The following is a 17,477-nucleotide window of genomic DNA, read 5'->3' as shown; positions in this document are numbered from 1 at the left end:
TAATAATGCAATTTTATTGTTTATTCTTTTTCGAAGTTAAAAATTAATAGTAATAACTTTCAGTTTGTAGTTAAACGGTTAAATATAATATATTAGATACGATCAGATATCCTTTTAACACAACTCTTTTTTTTTCTAACAGATTGCATGACACATGGCGGTTTTAAGTATTTTTTGATATTTTTAGTAACAAATTATATTCGTTAGCTCGTATTAAAATGATTGTCTCGATCCGTTATGAACTATGGACAATGAGAAATAAGAAAAAGAAGATATTTCGATCAAATAGATCTTACCTGTTTAAAATCTTGGTCATGTATCTTTATCAAATATATAGAAATGTATTATCAGTACCTCAGGCATCACATGATAGGTGCATGTATATCATTTCTCGAAGGGCGTGTTAAGTGAAAATACCAAGATGGCTGAAGCTGAGTCAGAAAGTAAGTATATTTTGGGGGAGCACATTAATTACTAACTTAAAATTAAATTGAATTCATTTACTGGTAAATAGATGCAATGAACCATTTCTACTACATTTAACCGTTACATGAATCTAATAGATCAGCGGAATATGTCTTCTAAAGTACGGATTCCATATACAGTAAAACTATACAAACCAGCAAGTTGCCAGACTGACAAAAATGGCCCGACTATTGAGAGGGGGGGGGGGGGTGGCTGTTTGCCGATAATTTAGCATAGCGACGAACCGCAGAATTTCTGTACTTGCAGATTGATTCATGTAGAACGCATGTATAACAAATTTTAACTATTTTATCGTCAACTTTCCTTACTTTTGTAACAATATACCTTCATCACCTGCTTAAGCAGTTTATATATCTCAGTTGATTTCATATGCAAGAGCATGCTCTACGTATGAACAATTTCTAAAATTGGGTAAACTATTGACAAACAAGTTGATGAAACAAAATAATTAGCTGTGTCTTTAAAGTTATCATTTTGTAAATTTTATGATCGATACAATGATCTTGTCAGCAAAAGCAATGTATCATTGAGTCAAATGCTGACTGACGTTTTTATGGTCTTCCATCTTCACGGAAGACCTTATAGTGATTCTATTGTTTCTTACTATTAGGGTCTTCCATCTTCAGCGGAAAACCCTTCTATCATTCTTATGTTTCTTTTTAAATTTTCTTTTTATTTTTCCTGCACAAATTTTGTGCAGATGATTCTCAGAGATCTTTGAATCGATTTGCTTCAAATTTTAAGGGTTAGTGCCGATTCATCTAAAGTTAATTCCGGCTCAATGATTTTCTGAAAATCACATTCTATTTAAAATTCTTGCCCTTTTATTAAAATTCAGAGGACCTATATGTGATAGACCCTAATTTCTCAAGTTTAATTGGTAGGTAGGTAAACAATTTTATTTTCTGACAGCAGCTTTGAAAATACATTCTAACTACATGTAACTAAAGTATCAAACATACGCCGTTTAAAAGCAAAAATCATGATCAGTTAATTCCCCCTGTAATTTAGATGATCGACTTATGAAATATCTCACGCCAAAGTAAATTTATATAAATCAAATAAAAAAACATGATTCTCAAATACACAAAGACTTGATATCCGAGCATATTTTTTTCAAACCTTAAATCATCCTCCAGTGCTTAATTATACACAGTCAATGAACTTTTGCGGACCATGAGATTTGCAATGGTTCTAGAGCATTTTGCTTTGAAGATAAGACGTAAGTTTCTAATTTAAAATCGCAGGTTTAAATACCGATGAGGAACATTGAAAACGGTCCTTCAAAAGGGACCATAAAAACTTGTGTCCAGTGTCGCAGAGGATGCTGGCTCAAAAAAGATCCCCAGTGCTTAATGGCAAAAAAGTGCGCAGTATGTCTAAATTTGGAGCGATGAGGAAATGTTCAATGTCCTCACAACAATTCGCGAAGGGATTAAAAGCAAAGAAACAACCAATTTTCAAGGGCCTAATTAAAGAAAAAAAACACACTGGATGTCTCAGAAAGCTGAATTATGATTAAGGTCTTCCGTTTCCAACGGAAGACCTTCTACTGATTCTGTTGGTCAAGATTCTTATTCTTTTTTTTCTTCTGCTTCCTAGACCGCAACTTTGAGGCCTCATATCTCACTCATTTCTTAATAAATTTTGCTCAAATTTTCAGACATTATAGATGGTAATAAACTCTATCAGAATAATGTCTAACAATTTAAAAATTTACTTATGCTTATGAGTTATTCCCCTTTATAAGAAAAATTGTAGGCTTTTGTTTCCGGATAAAGGCTCAGAGACCACAAAAGCTTGAACAGAAATTATACTGGATTTGGATAACAGAAGGATTGAAGTTGTGCACATCGGTTTTTGTTTTTCGATTTCTGTGTTTAAAATGGCGCTTTTTAGGGGTCAAAAATTAGAACGCCTAAAAGAGTGAAAATTTACACATGTTTTCCTTTTTTTCTTGAAAACGAAAAATATTTTGTTAAGACATATAGAATAAAAGTTGTGCATTATTTCAAGAGCTTTCATTTGATATCATTAAAAAGGGGCTGACCCCTAGAGTTAGGGATCTAGTGCCCTTGAAAGTATTTGCTATATATCTCAAAAACGATTAATATTTCCAATGACTTTTGATAATAAAGTTGTGCTTTAGCATCTTACTGATCTTATGAAATTGTTATTTTGTTCTTGTCCTGTTTAAAATGAGCTAGATGCATGACCTAAATATGTACAGGTAATTGTTTTCACTCAGCTCGTAAATGAGTGCTTCTCATGCGTGTATATAAAACAAACTTCCTTGAAATAAAAATCATGGCTACATTGGATGCTAATATTCTTTAGAATAAAGTTTTTGAAGTGTTTTGTGCTTTTTTCCCCTAATTGTCATGCTTATTTACTAAGCGCACGCCTTTACATTCACCTAGTTTGTTTACAATTATATAACGCGGCTCCCTCGATAACGCAGGGCAAAGTCGGTCATCGGGAATCAATCGGCGGGTAATCCAGCGACCCACAGTTATACACAAATAAAAACACAGAATGGTTGAATTTTTTTTTAATATATCAAATTGTTCCTTAAGGTCAAGATCTAGTAAATGCTTTTAGACTGACTTTTTGGTGCTAGATCCATTATGACGTCATAATCACTTTAAACTTTCTTTTGCATGTACTTTTCGGCTCTAATAGAATTAAGTAGAAAATAAAGTATTTTCATGGAATTCAATTTGAAATCACATGAAAAGTAGTCCGGATACCTATATTAAATTTAACAGTGTGTAAAAGAAGAGACCAAGAACATACAAATGACGGTTTTCAGAAAGACTGTAGGCAATCTGGATACAATTTGTTGTGTGCTATGGAAAAAAACTCCCATATTCATGTCTAATTTTTTTAATTTTTCATTGAAAATAACAGTTTAAAATATGGTTTTTCATCTTATTTTCCTACAAATTATGCCCCGAAACACCTTTTTTGACCAAGCTAAAGTTATAAGGCATCAGTAAAGGAATTCATTTCTTGAATCTAATAAATCTGTAGGCACCCTTCGTTTACTAGATCTTGACCTTAATACCATCTCTATCCAATGAAAATATTATTTTGTTCGAGTCTTACGTATTATAGGAAAGAAAGCTTGACAGTTCTCATCTTGCTATTGAAGGAAAACTTTTAATTGCACTAAACCTGCCGTAAGTAATAAATATTTTACAACGCTGTATCATATATCTTTTTTTCAATTAGGTTTTAAACGTGTTCTTTGGCTCCCGTTCAGAGTATTTAATCATTTTCATTTTATTAATCAAGATCTTTCCAAGAGAAAGAGTTGTAGAAAAAGCACGAGCTAGTATCTTTTCTTCGTTTAAATATGAACACAAACAATATGAACGAAAACGATACACACCCGGATCTCATAAACAGAACTTTTAAAGAGTCAAAAAATACAAAAAATTATTTACCGCGCGATTCTCACATTCACCTGGAACCCAGATTTTAAGCGTGTGTACCATTGCATATTCTTACGATTACACGTGTCCAAGAAAATCTAAAGCGACACACCGCGGCGAACCATTGACCCCGTAGTCATAGACAAAATAATTGGTGTATTAAAACTATTTTAAAATGAGATTAATATGTTGGCTTATCTTTGTTTTAAATTTGATCGTGATACATCTTCATCTAGAACAGCTATCTAGGCTTTGTGTTTGTTTACAATTACGCGACCAATAATTCCTTCCATCGCATGTTGACATTTATTTACACAGTGTGGTCGAATGTTTAATCTAATTTTACAAACTTACGGAAAACATTATTTTCTGTAGATAAATCGAATCTTTCAAGAATATTTTAGAATATCTTAGGTTTGACTTTAAAAGAAAACGCTGGGGTATTTATTTTATATATACATTAATCAATCTTCAATTTTTATAGTTCGTTAGTTCAATGTGTAATTTCATTATTCATTTTGACGATTCATTGCGTAAGGACTGGCGATCTGCGGTAGCAAGTTATACAATGAACATGTAAGTAGTAATAAACCCGCATCGTATGTACGGAATCGAAGGGGGGGGGGTACGTATACATCATCGTAACTTACCGAAAATCATCCTCTAGTGACTCTGACTAATTAAGAAAAATTAATTTTAATTTGACCTAAAAATCATGCAATTCGATGAATAAAAAAAGAAACAGGGTATCGATTATTTCATTTTCAAAAAGTAATATTGATTCTATGCTTGTCTATTATATGATTATTTTCTAAATTTAATTCATTATTAATTATTTAAATTATTAATTATATTCTTTAAATATTTATTCTTTCCCTTCCACGCTTTAATATTTCTTTTAACGATGAAAAACTAAGGGATAAAACTTTCTTTTCTCTTCTTTGGTTAAAATAATCTTATTTAAGTTAACAAAACGAAAAAGAAACTCTGAATACCTCGGTAGTTTCTTCCTGTAGTTAAGATAAAAAGCGAGGGTTTCCGAATATACACAAATAAACGCAAAACACGATACACGATAGAACCTCGTAAACGACCTACACGATAAACGAAAAACACAATAAGCGGAAAACAAGATACGATACGATACACGAACGATGCGATAGGATACACGCACAATAGAACGCGATAGATTTGTAAAGAATAACGATGCGGGTACTGTACCCTTATTTCCCTCTACCGGTATGTAATGCACAAATAAAATTGATAAATGAAATGTGTATGATTTCTTTCAGGATTAATCAATTTTGAACAGGATCAGAGAGTTCCATTCTAGTGATTTACAGATGTACATTCTTACCCGATAGTATGGAAATTGGCCATATATCGATATAATCTTTAAAAACTAGTTCTTACTGGTGGAAAATTATTAATTCACGTTTAATTTTCTGTATCAAAAATAAATATGGGAAACAGTATCAATTACAGAATATTAAGAAATTTAATTATTGATAATTAATTATTAATATTAATATACCCGATAATTGTGATTTAACATTCATGTTCAGTTTAATTCATACATGTGTATATGTACGTGTGAAAGCCTTTTTCTTTCAATAAAAATTATTTCAATTTGTTTCTATTTGCGTACTGTTCATAAATGACCTTCGCATACATGTAAAGATTCCGGGCATACTACCCAGAATCAATTTTTTACTGCCGTTTATAATTCCATTGTTTATTGCAAATTTCACTTATGAGTTAGCTCCGCCCATTAAATTAATAAACCCCGCCCCCTGGGACTGCCGGGACTGCTTTGGGACTGCTGTGGGACTGCTGTGAGACTGCATTAGCATTAACAGTTCTGGGACCACTTCTTGTCTAGTTGGGTCTGGTCGGTACTGTATAAGCCCTTTGTTGACCAAACTTGCATGAATGCACACCAACTATGCACATTATTAGACTTTCTACAAATACTGGAGCTAACCTTCATTTTCCAGATGAGTGGCCAGGTTAAAGTTTTTGATGCAGATCCATTACCAAGAAATATGGGGTATCTGAACCAAACTTACACTATTGATGCATCACAGTATGAGCACTCTCAGACTTGCATTAAATGCAGGATTTTACTGGGTGGATAACTAGTTAAAAGTTTTTAGTTAAATGCATTTCCAAGCATTTGCAAGCCCTATCAGATAAAATGTGTGAAATGTTATATTTATGGAGGCATACTACTAGATTATAAGTTTAATATTGGACTTTGCCTTACTTAAAGACAACATTCAATGTGGTGTTGTCAGTAAATTCTGATAACCTATGTTTGAAATTCTTGGAGCACAAACAAGAATCTTTCGAGGAGAATATGCCTGGTGAATAATTTTCTGAATGGGTTAAATTATTTCCTTTTAATTTTTATAGCAAAGAAGATTTTAAACAAGAGATGTTTCTTTCTTTTAAAAATGTCTTCTCCGTGAAGGGGGTTAACACGGCTAAAGACTGGACAATATTTTTGACATGAGCTTGAGTAAACCATTTTACATATAGGATAATTGTTATGCATGGATGGTTCATTTAATACCAATATTCCAACCCACAAAGTTAAGCATGTTTAAATGCCTCGATCAATTACATATAATATCCAGTTTGAGTAAATAAATTAATGAATATTTTAGCCGTCTAATTATACAATTTTATTTTCCCCCACATATCACTGACAACTGTTTTCATTTGTACTAAGGATAAATAAAATAAAGATTTTTTTTTTCATAAATCAGCAATATTTCTCATAGATTTACATATGAATTGGTAACCTGAATAATGTTTATCAAGTGCAGTGGGAAAATTTTAAAAGATTTTTTTTTATAAAGTCAGCATTTGACTCAATGATAAATTGTATGACGAGATTATTTTAACGACCATAGAACTTACGAAATGATAACTTTAAACGATACTGCTGATATGCGCATTTTATCAACGTGTTTTTCAATAATTTACCTCGTTTTAGAATTTGTGCATACGTATAGCATGCTCTTGCATATAGAATCAGTTGAGATACATAAACTATGTAAACAGGTGATGAAGGTATATTGATGCATAATAAGGAAAATTGACAATAGAAAAGTTACAGTTATATCATGTTTATAGTATATCTTGATTGTAATAGATTACTATTAATGTTTTTTTAAATATCCAAGTATGAAAAAAAAATGTGTCAAAATTTGACGCTTTTTTCCTAGGAAGATATGAACAATCTGTTGAAAATTTTATTTTGAGAAATAAGACTTATAATTGTTCATGTCATGCCCTGAAAGTAAAATTTCACCCCTCCCACTTTTGGGTTGGGCTCAGTTAGTAATTTAATGAAAAAAAAAACAACAGAGAAATAACCAAGGCGTAATAATGCCTTTTTCAATTGCGTAATAACACCTTTTTAAAATGTGTAAAAACACCTTTTGGAAGACGTAATAATGCCATTTAGAAAGGCGTACCATAGCTTTTGGTAAGGCGTAAAAATGCCTTTTGCAGAGGAGTAATAACAAAATGTCTTAAAGTCTTATAATGCCTTTACATAAGGCGTTGTAACACCTTTTGAAAATGTGTTAGAACGGCGTTTAGAAATTCGTAAAGCACCTCTTCCGACTAATAAATCCTTTTTTTCGGTATTATGCTTTTTCAAAAGGCATTATAACATTCTTAATTTTTTTTTCTACAGATTGATCCTAAAAGGTTTTTTTTGTACATTTTTAAGTACACTATTGGAAGGATGTTGAAAACAAATTGCACTAGCACTATAATTCTTTTTCAATGTTCCTTGTTCTTTGATATCTTCAAATATCTTCCAGAAATAATATATACGTGAAACCACCATTGTAAATAAGTAATAAGAACTAAATAAAAACTCAAACAATCAAAGAAAAAATCCATTATTTTCACAAATTAAAGTGCTGATGACGTCCCGTTTCCGGTTTTGGAAAGGCGATATTGATTTTTTATCATCAAGGGTGCGATTGCAACGCTTAATGGTACATACATTTGTATCAATAGCATTCAATCATGTAGATATTTGTTTGTTTAATTAAGTGTTAAGGCTCCTCTGGGTATGTGACGCTTATGTGAACGTTTTTCTGAGATATAGTAGCGCGGTTTATGATCTGTACAATGCATAGTGTATGTAGGGAGACGGCAAGGAGGTCGTCATCTCATATTTCACACTAATACCTCGATGATTTGATCGCTTAGAACTGGAATATCCATAAAAGTGTCACTATCACTATTTACCTTTGATAAACTAATTCAACCTCATGCATTCATATATATTCTATTTGATTAGGAATATAAAGTTCAATTACTATTGCAAAGGCCGGATTATATTTAAATTACTTATCGAATGGAATGCAATATTAAAAATTGCTATAGTTATGCTTTATGAAAAAAAAAACAAATCCTGTAGGTGTTTCTATATGTCATACAATTTTATAACATAAATATATACCATACACTTTTGATATATTCTGTGGTAGATCTCAAAAAGGTAAACTAGAAGATCCTGTAATCCATACATCCATAGTTTTAAATTTATTGCAAAACAAAGATTTAAAAATTTAAGTTTTTCATGAGGGTGAATTCATGAAAGCCTTTTCTATGTAATTGCTTCTTATTTTATAAAGACATGGGTAATAAGAATGTATTTTATGATTCATTATGCCTTGTGAGAGATATTCTTCTTTTTTCAGTTTGGATGTGCACATACTGTAATAATAAGAACCCCGTTAACTTTTGCACGTGTTTGGGTTGTAAAAGGCCTCCTTCCAGACTGCAAGCCCGTAAGTATTTCTTGTATTTTAAGTAATCAGAGTTTTATGTCCACTTAACAAAGTGCGTTACACTATACACTTTCTTTTTATATCTCAATTTTTCCAAGTTTTTTTTTCTCTGGTTAACATCTACCTGTCATTCACAAAACACCCCAAAACGAAAACATAACATATCTATGGAGATTAGACAGATAAACGACGTAATCTTATATTACCAATTAATTTTAATTCCAAAGCAATTTTTTAACCACAGAATAGTTTCGTCGTTAATCAGTACGTTGACAACTTTGTCAATAAATAAAACTACGACGTGCATCATGAGTCAAAATGCATATACAATGTAATCCTACTTTACATGTTCATATAAACAACAATCATATTAACAACTAGAGCTGAGCTCGATGCAAAGCAACGAGTAGGTCTTCCGCCCTGTTCGACCGGAAGTAACATTCATTTTTTAAAAAAAATGAGTAATGAAGTCAAAAAAAAATTTTAATCCTCCAAATCTATATTAATTAAAGCAATATTAAGCCATTTTTGCTACTTCCGGTTTGACCAAAAGTGACGTCGACGGACAGAAAATTAAGATTTAAGCTTCAAGTGACCGATGTTACCCAAAAACCTGCCAAGAAAGGCAAAGATATGCAATTTTGACTACTTCCGGTTTGATCGGAAGTGACGTCGCCGGACGAATTTTGACGAGCCCATTAGAGAAAGCTTGACATTTTTAACAACCTTGCTAATTTAACGAATGACAAATTCTCAATCCTCTTTATGATATAAGGGAAAAACTCTTGGCCCTTTTTGGCCCATTATTATAGGGGTCAGCACCTTATCGTTGATATCTTTCGAAAGATTATGACATTCTCAACAAGTTTTGTTCTATATGTCTTTACATAACGTTAACATGTAAAAGGATATTGCAGAAAAGGGTTCAAAAATTTCTAAGTCCCTGATAGAACTTTTTTAGAGCCATAGCGACCGCCTACGTGCGGCAATTCCGAAGAAAAATGGCGTATGTCATAAGAGCACACGTTGCTCTATCATTGCTGAAAATCTCATGTTTCTGTCTTAAGGCATTTTCGGGAAAAATGATGGACAATGAGACCCCTGAAAATAACTAAATCGCTGAAATCTCAAAACCGGAAGTGACGCCATCAAAACAAAAAAATTATATATCAGGGTTGTGTGATGTTCTATCAGTCCTGAAAGTTTCATGGAAATCAAACGAGCCGTTTCCGAGAAATCATGTACACAAAATCGGTAAGAAGAAAAAAACAATAAAAATAATTACTAGAGCAAAGCTCGTTGCCACGCAACGAGTAGGTTTTCCATCCTGTTTGATCGGAAGTAACTTTCATTTTTAACAAAAATGAGAAATAACGCCCATGAATGCTTTGAATCCTCTAAAACCATGTTAATTAATGCAGAAATGAGTATTACGACAGAAAATTAATTATTATGCTCCCAGAGACATGTGTTATTCGAAAACTTGTCAAGAACAGCAAAATTACGCGTTTTTCAACTACTTCCAGTTAGGCCGGAAGTGACGACGCCGGACGTATTTTTACGACTTCAATAGATTAAGCTTGACATTTTGAACAACTTTGCTTCTTTGACCTATTACAAATTCTCAATTCTTTTTGAGATATAAAAAACCAATTTCGGCCCCTCTAGACCCTTTATATTAGGGGCCAGCCCTTTTTCGACATGTCATTTGAAAGATCTTGAAATTCTGCACCTCTTTTTTCTATATGTTTTAACAAAGTATTTCCAGGTAAAAAAGATATTGTAGAAAAGTTGTTAAAAATCGTGAAATTCGCAATAGGACTATTTTTGGGCCATAGCGAGCGCCGAGGTGCGGCACTTCCAATAAAAATGAAATACCTTATACATGTCTATAGACTTTGGTCTATCATACCTGAAAGTTTCATGTTTCTATCTTGAGCCATTATTGGGAAAACTGCCGGACAAAATGACCCTCTAAAACTCACTAAATAGCAGAAAACTCCGAACCGGAAGTGACGTCATCAAATTGAAATAGAAACACCTTAAGTTCCTATAATTTGTCATCAATGCTAAAAGTTTCATGAAAATCCATCAACGCAATTACGAGAATGTCCTTGTTAGATGGTAAAAGAATGAACGTCGCAACTTTTAAGAAACGACTCAGAAATTTACTTTGGTCTTCACTTAAATAACATTGTTTAATTTGAAACCTAATTTGTAAGATTAGTGACGAAAAAATCCACAGAATTTCTAAGACTATAACCAAATACGTTAAATATCCAAACAAAAATTAAAACTTAATTGCCGTTTCACTGCTTTAGTGTTACTTGGCTAGATACGATATGTAATATGTACGATGTTAAATATACTTTCTAAAACTCGAAATTTAGGCGATAAGAACGCTCTATGTTTTATTTCATTGAGGGTAACACCTATTTAATATAAAACTCCATAGAGAAGGCACAAAGATTTACTTGTGGCGTTCGGAGCGAAATTATAAATAGTGACTCTCCTTCCGTAATTCTAAGACAGATGAACTGTTGCAGAATTACATGTACATAGAAGTAAATTTAGAGTAGGGGATCAAATAGCGTAATAGAAAGCGTGTTGAATTTTCACTCTGGTGACCCCTTTCATAACCATTGTGTCCAAAGATCTCTTAATCAATTTTCAGCTCGATTCAACTGTTTTTTTCGGAATCGGACGGAAGACCTCTCGTTAATCGTTTCTAGTTATCATTAGTTTTTTTCTTCCTGGGAGTTTTTTTTTCCGCGAGAGATCTTGTAAACTACACATTTGATTAAGGTAAAACCTTTATAATGTCACTAGTTGTGTAGATTTCCGGAACGAAGGTCATTTTGCGCGTCCGTGTTTGCAAGAGTCTACACGTGCAACACTTGAAATGATCAATGCAATTGACAAAGACTTAACATTTTCATTTTTTGATGAAATGCTTTGAAACTCAAAGTATAAGGATATATTAGTAGTAAAGATAAGGTGACATGGTCAAAATAGCAAGATCTCATGCGCATGCGCGTGCACGTCACTCTGATTAGCTGAAACTAAAGTCTCAATATCTTTCTTGTTTTTATAAAACACTTTGAAATTTTAAACTATGTCATGCATTTGAAGATGATGCAGCCTAATGCATGTATAGAAGATTTATCATGAAAGCATGCACATGCACGTGTTCTTGCAAGAGCGCGCACGTGCAACATGAGAAATTTCCATTATAATTGATGTAGACATAACCTTTTAATTTCTTGATGAAATGCTTTGAAACTCATAAATTATATGGACATATAAGAAGCATAGATAAGTGCACATGGTCAAAATAATAAGATCTTACGCGCATGACGTGCGCTTTGCTCTGATTGGCTGAAATTAAAGTCTCCATATCTTTCTTCTTTTTCGACGAAATCTTTTGAAATTTTTATCATGGTTATACATTTTGAAGATCTACAGTCTGATATATAAGAATTATCAAGGAAAGCATGCTTATGCACTTTGGTCTCAGAGATGTTTTTCAGTCCTGAAAAATCAAATCAAAACAAAATATATATTTTTCAAAATATCGAATTATATTTCATGTCCGATTAAGGTAGTCGCCGCACCTATAGAACGTCGTTTGACGGATACGCGCCGTTATACATGTACACTCAAACGCTTCCAATTCCTTTAATTACGTTAAAAATATTTGAGATTAACGCACACATTCACACATTTCACTTTCCTAAAGAATTATTGGCACCAATTGTAAATTGATTTTTATGTGTAATTTAGTCCTCTAAAAAAATTCTTTGAACAGCACCATAAGACTTAATTTCAAATTAAATTAAAGTTTTTCCTTAATTACTTTAACAACTTATGTATTCTAATGTAAGTGTTTTGATGATTTAATAGTAAATGCTGTTATTCTTAATTTCAATATAAAAAAGTTATTAATTCAAATGCAATACATACATTTAACAGAAGTAAAAAAAAAACACATTGATTTAAGTTGATGAAGCAAATATTTTGATGCAAAATGACTTAGATTTTATTTCATAGTATTTTTTTTTTATTCATAAGACTTAAGTTCATCTACGCAACATCAGAATTAAATATATTTAAATGAAAATTGCTTATTTATCAAGAGACAACTTTTACATTAAAATTTAAGTCTTATAAATCAGTTTTTAGGACTATAGTTTACTATAGTATTTTTTTTGCTAGGGTCTGCATGAATGTCCAATAAACTCAGAAATTTCCTTTAATTCAATTTCGGTTAAAAACACATGCAAAATGCTCCACGTATTGTAGTCCTTTTTGTAAAGGATGGCAACTTGTTTGAATCTATATAAACCTATTTGATGATGAACAGAATTTTCCCTTTTTATTGTGACGTCATCATCATGTGTACAAGAAAGACATCCAGATCATATAAATTGCGTACGGTCCAGATTTATCGGGTCAGCAAACCCGCGACAAACGTTAAAAAGAAAAATCGATCATTCACTTTTACTCTAAACAATGTATATCAGCCAGTCAATTGTGAGACAAATCTTGTCTATCAGCATTTCTGAATTAAATATTTGTATCATAAATTTTGATTAAATATTTGTATCATTAAATACGAAACCAATTTTTTTTTAAGTTTTGAACGTTTCTAATAAACAATTATTTTGTCAATTAGACAAGAAAGCAAAGGAGATATATTATCACATATCTTTTTTAAAAAAATCAGCTATGCATGTTGAGTTGTCTTTATTGATAAAATATTCGGATATATAAAGTAACAATATTTGGTTTGAACATATTTTATTGTTTTGATGTTATTACAAAAGGATTGGACACAAGTTTTTAAAAACTTAGAACGTCCTCTCCTTTAAAAACAATTTGTAACACAAAGTACATTGTTCAAAATTAATTTACACAGGAACCAAAGGTCAATAAAATCATCTAACATAGGCAATGCATATATACAGAATTGAAATAATGTAGTATGGACATACAAATCTAAAAGCATTACTCAAAAACGACCAGATCTCTTAATAAACAATTGCACATTTAAAAATAAACTTTCATTTTCAGAAATACTGATCGAATTATCTCCCCATAATAGAACATGAGTGTCTACAATACGTAAATTTATCATTCTAAAAATAGCATTGAACAAATCGTTTCTTGGGGCAGTGTAGTTCACACAAGAAAAAAAGAAATGATATGCATTTTCTATTTTTCCGCAAGTACACAGTGGACTATCAATAATATTACACCTAAATAAGTCTTTTTTTTAGGACACAATTGTGTCTTAATCTAGTATGAATTACACTCCAGTAACGATCACCAAAAGTAAAAAATGACGGGGTGGGTGTTTTCTGAGAGTTTACACAAATTTTGAAGGAACCAATTGCAGTGGATTGTCTTGTTTCAAGAGATAAAGAATTCCATTCCCTTATTGCCATTGGAACAATCGAAGATTTATAAATATTTAATCTACACTTAGGGATACAGTAATTTTGTGTTGTCTTGTTACGTAATTTGATTCTTGTGATCGAATGTTTGGAAATATTTCTTTCAAATAACCGGGTACCATATTATGAAATATTTTGTACATAGTTGTTCTTACTTTGGACATTCGTCTAACAGCAAGTGGTTCCCAACCAGTTTCAAAATAGAGAGAATCTCGCAATGCCAATGAGGTTAATCCAGTGACTATTCTTGCTGCTGCAAGTTGTAATTTTTCTAGTTTTTCAGAATTTTGACTAGAACACCCACACCAAACTTCGGTTGCATATTCTAACTTAGGTCTTATAAAAGTAGTATATAAAAGAGATAAAGTTTTTGCACTGACTTTAAACTGCAATTTTTTAAGTAGACCTTATTTTTTATATGCATTAGCTACGATAGAATCAATGTACCCTGACCAAGTGAGGTCGTTTTAAAATAGAATACCTAAGTGATTATGTGATGATACTATACTTTAAAAGAGAATTCCTTGGTGGTAAACCCGATATTTAACAATATTTAAACTCCACTTAAAAAAAATAATAAAAATAAAAAAAAACGTCTACGGTCTACAGTAAAATGTGTAAAATTCCACTATTTTATTCATTCCATTTCCATCATTTCGATTTTTAGGACCCTTTAGTAAAACAATGGATGTGTTTTATCTTTTAAGCATATATTTGCAAAGGAATTAATTCCGAAATGCATATCAATAAAAATTATCAATTGTTAAAATGTCCTTAGATCTAAATGTCTGAAAAAAGTCATAAACTCTTTTTTTTATATTTAGAATGTTCTGTTCAACCGGATACGTCCAAAAACCTTTACATCGAAGGTAATCTTATTTCTCTATTGTTCTTTTTAATTAGTTTCTCTTGAATATAGCTCGATTATTGTTGCTGATAATTTAATTTTTTTTATTTTGATCCCCAGGACAAGAAAGTGAATTAGAAAGGTCTCTCAGGAATGACAAAGATACCAGACACATTCTTCTTATTGGCATCCCTGGAAGTGGCAAAAGCACATTTGGAAACTCTCTTCTTGGACGCAAAGATTTTGTTGCAGGTTGCAGTACTAAGTCTTTAACTCAGAAAGTTTTTTGTGGAGTTGGTCATAGGAAGGGCAAGGAAATTGTAGTGTTTGATACGCCAGGAATCGAAAAAGATGACGAAAACAACAAAAGAGCATTAGATATTTTATCTAAATGCTTTTGGTGTTTAAGTCCCGGATTCCATGTTGTAGCGCTGGTTATTGCATTAGGTCGAATAACTAAGGAACATTTAACTCTTTTGAAAGAGTTAAAAAGAGTTTTTGACAATAAGTGCTTGAAATATCTTCTTGTCGTGTTCACAAGACTCGACGATTTGGGGGACAACTCATTGGAAAGGCTCATTGACGAGGCTGAGCCGGTAATAAAAGATCTAACGAAAGGCGGAAGATACATCGGTATAAATAATAAGGCAGAAGGAGAAGTTATGGAAAACCAGTTGTGCGATTTTTTTAATAAGGTTGAAAGTATGTATGAAAAAAATGATTTCGAGTGCTACACAGACAGTTTGTTCAAAGAATCGCACGAACTGCTCAAGAAGAAAGCCAAGGAATGTGGAATGTCGGAGGCAGATGCAAGAACAAACCTAACTCCCCCCGAAGAACAAAAAGAAGAAGTAAAGAAACGGTTCCTCCCTTGTACAATTCTGTAATTTTTTTTAAATAAAGAATTGATTTTGCGTAAAGTGCTTTAATTTAAAACATAGATAAATATCCACAGTAAACCTATGAATTAGAGATTCAGAGCAAAGGCCTATTCTAGAAGGAGAAAAATTCACACGAATCAATAAAAGAAATAATTGCGTCGTGCTCGATTTTTAAAGGCCAGAGTACCCGTTCATTTTTCAAAATAATTCACGACATACCTTTGGTAGATAGTACACAATATCCAATCCCAGGCTGTATCACGAGGCCGCATTTTGTCAATGACTCGTAACCATAACTTCTTTTGATATTGTCTCTGCTTTCAATTTAAAAAAAAATGAAGGTTTTTCAAATCTACTATCTATTTAAAAAAACATGATATTTAATGAGCATACAAAGAGAGTCGTGGGTTGGAAACATTATAAAAGAGAATCAGAAATATACAGTTCGGCTATTCTTTTTTTCTGTTTTTGGATAAAAGAAAGATAGCATTGAGGTATTGATATGAAATGAATATGCTAAAAACTACTACGGGATTTTCCATTTCGAGGTAACCATGAATTCGTTGAAATCTTCAAACCTCACAAACAACAAACATTTAACATCTACTCGCTTTTATAGTACATTACTATCAAATCATAGCGACATATGAAAGTTCAAGATAACGTTTCCTCAATATAGAGAACACCAAAAACGCAAAGAACGAACGTATCTCAACGATATTAACCGTATTACTAGTTAATAAATATCATCACTCGCTTCATATTTATTTTTTATTATTATTATTTGAAAGACGGACCGAGCACCAGGGCACCGGGCGTGACCCATTCCCACATTTGATTTTTTTAAAAAAAAGTGTTTGTATAATCTTAAAATCAACAGGAAACACCTATATTTCATTATAGAGTTCCTAATTTTTCGGGGGCTTAGGCACTATATGGCGCCCCTGGATTCCCACCAGGGCTTTGTCATGGACCATCTGGGGGCTTTAATGCAGCCCCAGACTTCCCCGTCTTCTACTGCCCCCCCCCCTCTGTTTTCAAATTCCTGGATACTCCGCTGAATAAATATTTAGACAGTTTAACTCCTAGTATATATTTCTACATTTCCTATTTAGAAATGAACGACCAATATCGGGTTATGTTATATATTTATATCGGGTTCCTTATATCGACACTTTAAAATTGGGAGAGGGTTTAGGGAGGCTTCGTGTCACTCTTCCGTTCGTTACATTTCTTTCAATCTTAAATCTGCTTTTTTCCAGCAACAAAAGATGTGGAGGGAGCTTTCAAAACAAATATTATTTACAACTGCAGCAAAAGATTATTCTCAGAAAAAGTTAGCCCCTTCCCCATTCTGTACACTAGAGGAACATTTTAACATTTTTCTATATTGATAAAAAATATTTATGCATACTTCTAAAAGTTAGTAACTTCTGAAGATGGTCCAAAATGGTAAAGCTAAAGTTCGCTGGAATCTTCCTTAATGCTTGTTACTTGAGGATGTTCCAAGTCCTTAGGGAGTGTTGTTAGGGTACACGGAGGAAAGCAAT

The 17,477-nt window shown here is 32.4% G+C and overlaps 1 protein-coding gene across 1 annotated transcript; it reads left to right on the top strand.

Annotated features, from left to right (window-relative positions):
* Positions 1-421: 421 nt before the first annotated feature.
* On the top strand, positions 422-15,933 carry LOC134260400 (GTPase IMAP family member 4-like). Its single transcript, XM_062742959.1, has 3 exons — positions 422-443; positions 15,024-15,068; positions 15,167-15,933. Exons 1-3 carry the CDS (start codon positions 422-424, stop codon positions 15,931-15,933), a joined length of 834 nt encoding a protein of 277 aa, XP_062598943.1.
* The last annotated feature ends 1,544 nt before the right edge of the window (positions 15,934-17,477 follow it).

The sequence above is a fragment of the Saccostrea cucullata genome, unplaced genomic scaffold (genome assembly GCF_032062105.1).
Source record: "Saccostrea cucullata isolate Sc308-1 unplaced genomic scaffold, CSIRO_AGI_Scuc_v1 ctg449, whole genome shotgun sequence".
NCBI classification, from domain to species: domain Eukaryota; kingdom Metazoa; phylum Mollusca; class Bivalvia; order Ostreida; family Ostreidae; genus Saccostrea; species Saccostrea cuccullata.
This window is presented reverse-complemented; position numbering and strand designations above follow the sequence as displayed.

What these genes read in the sequence shown, in the direction of transcription:
- LOC134260400 (XM_062742959.1), top strand. Translation starts at nt 422, where the DNA reads ATGGCTGAAGCTGAGTCAGAAA. An exon ending in GGCTGAAGCTGAGTCAGAAA is followed by an intron (nt 444 to 15,023) that starts GTAAGTATATTT and finishes TTTTATATTTAG; the next exon opens with AATGTTCTGTTCAACCGGAT. An exon ending in CAAAAACCTTTACATCGAAG is followed by an intron (nt 15,069 to 15,166) that starts GTAATCTTATTT and finishes TTTGATCCCCAG; the next exon opens with GACAAGAAAGTGAATTAGAA.